Source organism: Colobus angolensis, unplaced genomic scaffold (genome assembly GCF_000951035.1).
Source record: "Colobus angolensis palliatus isolate OR3802 unplaced genomic scaffold, Cang.pa_1.0 Scaffold77, whole genome shotgun sequence".
Lineage (NCBI taxonomy): Eukaryota > Metazoa > Chordata > Mammalia > Primates > Cercopithecidae > Colobus > Colobus angolensis.
This window is the reverse complement of record NW_012121487.1, coordinates 278781-286596: the sequence shown is the minus strand read 5'-3', so window position 1 is coordinate 286596 and position 7816 is coordinate 278781. Positions and strand designations below refer to the sequence as shown.

Here is a 7816-nt window from a genome sequence, read left to right as displayed (position 1 = left end):
GAATACTTCAGAACGTATTTTGTGGGTTGGGGCATAATAAAGGGGTCCTTCTGCTGAAAACATTTAAGCTCAGGTCCGTAGCACCACTCAGCCAAGGCTGACAGTCACACCGTGAGCCAGAGGCAATGCCAGGACTTTAAACCCGTGGCCCCCACAGTGAGGCCATTTCTTTTTCCCCTGAATGGCCTGGGGAAAGGGGGTGGGTGGGCAGAACTTGGCAGTGGTCAGTCCCTCACTTTGAACCCTGGTTTCCTTCTGCCCCTATCTCTAGGCTTGTATTCATTGATTGAGACAGGGTCTTGCTCTGTCGTACAGGCTGGAGTGCAGTGGCACGATCATGGCTCACTGCAGCCTCAAACTCCTAGGCTCAAATGGTCCTTCCGCCTCCTGTCTCCCGAGTACCTATATCCCTAGGCTTTTAAAACGGCTTTCAGGTATCTGGCTGCCGTCTCAGGCATCCACCTGGGCTTCTGGGCAGGGACTGTCCAGGAAACCTCATCTGTGTGAAGCAGGTGTGGGTGTAGGAAGGGCCGCTTGGCAATGAATCAGCACTGTCTCCTGTTTGAGTGTCAGCAGGGCGCCGAACGGTCTGGCGGACAAGGATGACAGGAGGCCGGCACTGCAATGACACGCCTTAGCCACCAGAGGGCACGAAGCAGCCGGGAAAAATCCCGCGGGGCCGCTGGTGGAAAATTTATGGCACCTGGAACCCGGAGAGGGGTTGGATGGAATGTGAGGACCCAGCTTCGTTAGGCTGGGCCGGGATAGAGTCACTGCCTTGGATGTCCGCAGGGCCTGCCCGTGTCTTGACTACTCTGCCTTTGTAGACAGCTGGAGAATGTCCGAGTGGAGTTGGGATTGGACACTAGGGGCCATTCCGTACAACTGTCCTGTTCTGCAGTGGGGGAGGGAGTTGCCCAAGGTTACGCAGCAAGTTAGTGGCAAATGAATACGATTATCACCAGTCTCAGGAATATGGCCATTTGATGGGCGCAGTCGCAGCCTCAGTTCCTGAGACAGAGACACCTGATGAAGGACAGGCCTCCAGGAGCTGACCCTACTGACCCGCGGCTCTGCTGCTGTCTCCGTTTTTCTCCCTGGCTTTTCCATCTGACTGACTCTTTGTCTTCTTTGTCTGCCTCCTGTCTCCATCTCTGCCCGCTGGGGGCTTTGCTCAACTCCCTCACTGGGTCCTGGGAGCCGTGTTTCCTGCTGTCACTCCTCAGGGATTTGTAGCTCTCTGAAGCTCTTTTCCGACCCGTTGTCTCGGTTCCACTCTTGGGATCCAGAGGAGAGGTGATGATTTCGTAGCATAGTCAGTGATGTGATTTCACGGGGTGAGAAGGACTCCCTGGCTCCTAAGTCCTCCTCCAGTGACCCCTGTTGCCATGCAGTAGACATAAACACTGATTGGCACCTGGTGCGGGCGAGATCCTTACCTCATGCAGAAATGAGTAAGACCAGTGAGCTCACCATGTGGGGGTGAGGCTGAGAGAAAACAAGTACACAAGTGATTCAGTCAAAATCAGAATGCTCTAAGTACACACGAGAAGGGCAAAAGGGGTGCTTTGTACAGGACAGAACAGGTAGAGACTGAATCCGGTTGGGCCCTGGGAAGGCTCCCTGCAGTGGGTGGCATTTCACTGGCCTTTGAAGGGTCGGTGGGGTTTCAGCAGGATAGAGGGCGTGGGCATGTGTGGGCACGTTCTGAGCAAGGGGTCAGCACAAGCCAAGGATCTTGGTCACACTAGTTGCATGTGCTGGTGTGTTTAAGGGACACGCAGGAGCAGGCCGAGTCTGGAGCGCCTCACTGCCAGGCTTTAAAAAATTTTTAAATTTTAATTCATTTTATTTTTACTTTAAGTTCTGGAATACATGTGCAGAACGTGGTTTGTTATGTAGATATACATGTGCCATGGTGGTTTGCTGCACCTATCAACCCATCATCTAGGTTTTAAGCCCCGCATGCATTAGGTATTTGTCCTAATGCTCTCCCTCCCCTTGCCCCCATCCCTCTCCCCCCAACCACCCACAGACCCTGGTATGTGGTGTTCCCTTCCCTGTGTCCATGTGTTCTCATTGTTCGACTCCCACTTATGAGAGAGAACACACCGCCTGGCTTTAAGGGACAGCCAGGGGGATGCACTGCAGTTTCTGAGCACGGAGGGCCCTGCGGAGGCCCTTAGTTAAAAGGAAAGAATGGCTGTGAAAAGCGATACATTGCGCTCCCTTGCCCCTCACCCTCAGTGTGAAGGGTTTTTATTCTGAGTCCTACTCGAAGTAGGCTTCGGTGGGAAGACAAGTAGCATGAGGGGTTTAAGTGCCGAGGGCAGCAAGGGACACTGGGTGACTGTGTCAAGGTGTAGAAGAGGACACTGGGGGCCCCAAGGCCTGACTTCATGTACACTGCTCAGGCTGGCCCCCAAGTGGCACGGTGACCGCCAGGAAGGGACCAGCCTGTTCTCAGTCTGATCCTCCTGCCGTGTCATTATCCAAAGCTCCTCCTGGCAGGGCCGGTTTAGGGTCTCCGTGCCAGTGCTTTCCCTGCCAGGCTGGGCTGGGGCTTCCACCTACTGCTCTGGGACTGCTGCTGCCCTGGCCCTGGGGGAGGAGGGTGGTGCCGCTGAGTCACTGCCTGGGCATCTGGGCCTGGAACCTCGGGTGAGTCACTGAGGGCTGGGGTAGAGGGGCTGGGGGAGGGGAAGAAGCTGCTTGACATCTGGAGCAGGGAGGGGAGCTGGGCCACAGGAAGGGCGGTGCCCTGATGCCCAGACTGGGGTTGGGATAGACAAAGGGCCAAGGAGGAAGGGGCCCTGGGAGGGGGCAGCCCTCCCTTGGGCTGGGCTCTGAATGGCCACAGTGTTTGCCTTTCTCCAGGTCTGGGGAGGACATGTGTGTGGTGGCAGTGAGAGAGGGCTCTGGCTGGGGGCTTGAAGCCTGGACTCTGGCTCCAGCTTCAAGCCTGGACCCTGGCTTGGGAAGCTGTCTAGCTGGTGTTTTCAGCCCTAAGTAGGGATGTACCCATACTCACCCACCCGGCCCTCAAGCTGGAGAAGAGGAGGCTAAAGTTTTCCTGTTCACCCTTTAACAGCTTGGGACTTCCTTAAACTCCCCACAGACTGTTGCCCAGCCCAGCTGTGGCTGTGTGCAGAGCAACCCCATTTCTCCCTGCTTCCCTATCCTTCCAGATCCCTTCCTACACAGAGGGACCTGGAATTCCGAGGTAATTGTAAGCACACTCAGTTACTTCATTACCTCATTAAGAGGTATTCTGGTGCTGGCCATTAAAATTAACTCCACTTCATCCATGTCCTGAAGTCAGTCCTGTCCTTCTTCTCCTGATGTACCCCAGCTGCCTCCTCTGGCCCCCAGCTTCCTAAGGGTGGCCCCAGGTTGCTTCTGTCTCTCACACACAGGCACATGTGTGCACATGAGCACCCGGCCATGAAGGCCCAGCGTGTGCCCGCAGCGTCTCACACAGGAGTGGGCTGTGACTCACAGGCATGTCATGAGAATGAGGCCTGGCACCAGTCTCCAGGCCCCAGAGCAGGGGTGCCTCCCCTCACCCCTGGCCCAGGCTGCCCAGTCCCCATGACACCTCCCACTTCCTACTGTGGCCTGGGTGGGCTCAGGGGCTGCCCTTGACCTGGCCTAGAGCCCTCCCCGAGCTGGTGGTGGAGCTGGCACTCTCTGGGAGGGAGGGGGCTGGGAGGAAATGAGTGGGAAGGGCAAGAGGCCAGGGTTTGGTGGGATCAGGTTGAGGCAGGTTTGGTTTCCTTCAAAAGCCAAGTTGGGGGCCAGTGGGGCCCGCATATAAATCCTCACCCTGGGAGCCTGGCTGCCTTGCTCTCCTTCCTGGGTCTGTCTCTGCCACCTGGTCTGGTGAGTACCTCTGTCCTGCTGAGGGCAGGGTGGGGAGGACCCCCGTGGGCCTCTGTCTCCACAGTTCTCTCATTCCAGCCTCCCTGGTGGGATCAACCTGGGCCTCTCTGGGCCTTCCCCCTCGGAAGAACCCTTTGTGAAGTGTTGACTGAAGGGTTTTTCTCCAGGTTCCTCTGTGAGGTCTCAGTGTAGCGGTTGCTGTGAGGCCCTCCTCTGGATATCCCAGTCTAGGGGCCCTTCTTTGGGGGTCTAGGCCTAGGAGTAGGAGGTGTACATGTGGGTGGTGCTACAATAAGAATCCTGAGGTTTTTTTTTTTTTTTTTTTTTTCTTTTTTGCAAAATCCCGGCTTCTAGCAAGACTAAGGAGCAAAAGGCAGGGGTCTCAAGTGCAAGACTCTGCCTGGGTCATGGTCCCGAGCAGCAAAGCTCTGCCCCCTGCCTCGGTGAAGGCAGGGCCGGCAGGATGGGCCCAGGGCTTGCCCTGCCTCTGGCATAGCTCCTCTGGCCTCACCCTGAAACCTGCCCAACCTTTCCAGGCTGGTCTGAGTATTCTCAGAGGCCTTGCTGCTGAGGTCTGTCCCCTCCTGATCCCAAGGCAATGAACATTTCATATCTTTAATTCTAATTCCAACAGGATCCTTCCTGGTGGAGAGGATGTTAAGTTGCCCCCACCCTACCCATGCACCTCTCTGCATAGAGGCTCAGAGGCCTTCAGGGTGAGGGGAGACACATTCCCCACTCTCTGGGAGCTCCTAGTCTGAGAGAGGAAACGCCCCTGCCCAAGGGAGCTTCCAGTTAGATGGCAGGGAGACGCCTCTGGCTTCAGGAGCCCCGAGTCTGAGGAGGGAAATGACTCCTTTAGGGAGCTTCCTGCTCCCAGGTGTAGCCATGGCTCCTGCCAGACCGCGCACAGCCCCCATCTGCCAGCTGGTGCATGGGGCCCTGCTCCCCAGCACCTGGGCAGATGCCGTCACAATGGGGCTCTGGTCACCCTGCCATTTCCCTTCTGGCAGACACTCAAGCGGGGAGCCCTGCCCTCAGGGGGGTGTCCCAAGTGCCATCAGAGGAGGCTTGAGGCTTGGGGCCCTGCCATTGGTGACTCCCAGACACAAGGGAAGCTTTAGCGTCTGCCCTCGGGGTGCGGCGGAAGTATGGTCCCTGGCCTCAGGGAACCACAGTCTGAGGGGGAGATGCAGCCCCTGCCTTCCCATTCAGAGAGGGGTTTTGTGAGGTGGCTTGGGGGCATCGGGCAGAAGTGGATCCTGCAGGGTGAGCTAAGGCCCCAAGAGCCTCAGCAGTGTACCCATCACCGGGCACCTCTGCAGCCACAGATCCATGATGTGCAGTTCCCTGGAGCAGGCGCTGGCTGTGCTGGTCACTACCTTCCACAAGTACTCCTGCCAAGAGGGCGACAAGTTCAAGCTGAGTAAGGCGGAGATGAAGGAACTTCTGCACAAGGAGCTGCCCAGCTTTGTGGGGGTGAGTGGCACAGGCCTCTGGGGGAGGTCCTGGTGTGAATGTGGGGGTGCAGGTTAAATCTTTCCCCCAGTTCTGGGTGCCTATCTATGCAGGTGCCAGGGTGGGGCCCAGCCCTCTCTCCACTTTTGCTTCATGGCTCCACTGGAGTGGAAATGAGGCCCGAGTGGGAGTGCTTTATTAATGGCTGTTTCCTGCAGCATTCCAGAGAACTGTGTGCTATGAGGGCCTTCAGAGTCCATCTGTCTAATCCTGTCATTGGAGACTTGAGAAACCAGAGCACAGAAGGGAAAAGTGATTGTCCCAAGATCACACAGTACTGGCACATTCTCTCTCCCTTTTTCCTTTTTTTTTTTGAGATGGAGTTTCACTCTTGTTGCCCAGGCTGGAGTGCAATGGCACAATCTCGGCTCACTGCAACCTGTGCCTCCAGGGGTGAAGCGATTCTCCTGTCTCAGACTCTTGAGTAACTGGGACTATAGGCTCATGCCACCACGCCCAGCTATTTTTTTTTTTTTTTTTGAGACGGAGTCTGGCTTTGTTGCCCAGGCTGGAGTGCAGTGGTGTGATCTCAGCTCACTGCAGGCTCCACCTCCCAGATTCACGCCATTCTCCTGCCTCAGCCTCCCAAGTAGCTGGGACTACAGGTGTCCGCCACCACACCTGGCTAATTTTTTGTATTTTCAGTAGGGACGGGTTTTCACCCTGTTAGCCAGGATGGTCTCTATCTCCTGACCTTGTGATCTACCTGCTTTGGCCTCCCAAAGTGATTTTTGTATTTTTAGTAGAGATGGGGTTAGTAGAGTAGAGTACAAAAAAATGGTGGCATACGCTTGTAGTCCCAGCTACTTGGGAGAATTGCTTGAGCCCAGAAGTTCGAGGTTACAGTGAGCTATAATACAGCCTGGGTGACAAAGTGAGATCACTCTGGTTACCAAGACCAGCCTAGGCAACATAGCGAGACCTTGTCTCTACTAAAAATAAGCAATTAACTGGGTGTGGTGGCATGAGCCTGTGGTCCCAGCTACCTGGGAGGCTGACGTGGGAGGATCGCTTGGGCCCAGGAGGTTGAGGTTGCAGCGAGTTGTGATTGTGCCACTGCACTCCAGTCTGGGCAAGAGAGCAAGACCTTGTCTTAAAAAGTAAAGTGTTCTTCTTTTCTGAATCCACCTGGCTGGTGTTGGGGATCAGCAACCGTCGGTTTCCTCATCAGCAGAAAGGGGTGATGAGACCTACCTCGCTGGGGTCCTGTGGGATTCGAGCTGATGTGTACTCAGAGGAGCACCCAGTGTCCTCCCTGTGTCCAGGAGGAGGGCACACTGGAGATGCTCACCAATGAGTATCCATCTTTCTTCTTACTCACTAGGCCCTCTTAGTAGCTCCCAGGGCCTCCTGCCCACCATATACCCAGCTGCCCAGTGGGGAGGGACAGCTGGGAACCAACTTGAGTGTATGGGGGTCTGGGTGTTTGGTGGAGCTGGGGTTGGGGCTGGCTTGGTGATGAGTGTATTTCCTGTCACTTTCAGGAGAAAGTGGATGAGGAGGGGCTGAAGAAACTGATGGGCAACCTGGATGAGAACAGTGACCAGCAGGTGGACTTCCAGGAGTATGCTGTTTTCCTGGCCCTCATTACTGTCATGTGCAATGACTTCTTCCAGGGCTGCCCAGACCGACCCTGAAGCAGAACTCTTGACTCCTTGCCATGGGTCTCTTGGGCCCAGGACTCTCGATGCCTTTGAGTTTTGTATTCAATAAACTTTTTTTGTCTGTTGATAATATTTTAATTGCTCAGTGATGTTCCATAACCCGGCTGGCTCAGCTGGAGTGCTGGGAAATGAGGGCCTCCTGGATCCTGCTGCCTTCTGGGCTCTTACTCTCCTGGAAATCTCTCCAAGGCCGGAGCTGTACTTTAGGTCTCAATTTTGGGATTTCAAATACCAGCAAAAATTTGGAAATCGAGATAGGTTGCTGACTTTTATTTTGTCAAATAAAAACATTAAAAAAGGCATTTACCATCTACCATCACTATCATTTCACAAAAAGATAAAATTTCAGTTCCAATAAAGGAAGAAAGGTATAAGTTCAGAATAAAGACAGACCTTAACATTTAATACTGCAAGTAATGAGTTGTACCAGGATCTACTCAAGAGATATGAATTAGTCTAATCAACCCCATAAAGCTTTATTTAAAGGATTCCTTGTCAGACCGATCGTGGTGGCTCACGCCTGTAATCCCAGCACTTTGGGAGGCCAAGGCAGGCAGATCCCTTGAGGCCAGGAGTTTGAGACCAGTCTGGTCAACACGGTGAAACCCCGTCTCTACCAAAAAATACAAAAAATATAGCTGGGTGTGGTGGTGCATGCCTGTAGTCCCAGCTACTCTGGAGGCTGACGCAGGAGAATCGCTTGAACCTGGGAGATGGAGGTTGCAGTGAGCTGAGATCCCGCCACTGGACTC

General features: G+C 54.6%; 1 protein-coding gene across 5 annotated transcripts; it reads left to right on the top strand.

Moving 5' to 3' along the window:
- Nucleotides 1–1469: 1469 nt before the first annotated feature.
- S100A2 (S100 calcium binding protein A2) lies at nucleotides 1470–7366 on the top strand. Of its 5 annotated transcripts, XM_011928134.1 has the most exons (4): nucleotides 3836–3882; nucleotides 5208–5361; nucleotides 5559–5680; nucleotides 6885–7131. In XM_011928134.1, exons 2-4 carry the CDS (start codon nucleotides 5218–5220, stop codon nucleotides 6907–6909), a joined length of 291 nt encoding a protein of 96 aa, XP_011783524.1. In that variant the 5' UTR covers nucleotides 3836–3882; nucleotides 5208–5217; the 3' UTR covers nucleotides 6910–7131. The 5 variants fall into 5 exon arrangements, with proteins under 5 accessions (XP_011783521.1, XP_011783520.1, XP_011783522.1 ...); XM_011928131.1 differs by lacking the exons at nucleotides 3836–3882; nucleotides 5559–5680 and adding an exon at nucleotides 1470–1510 and having other exon boundaries at nucleotides 6885–7366; XM_011928130.1 differs by lacking the exons at nucleotides 3836–3882; nucleotides 5559–5680 and adding an exon at nucleotides 2613–2661 and having other exon boundaries at nucleotides 6885–7366.
- Nucleotides 7367–7816: the final 450 nt, after the last annotated feature.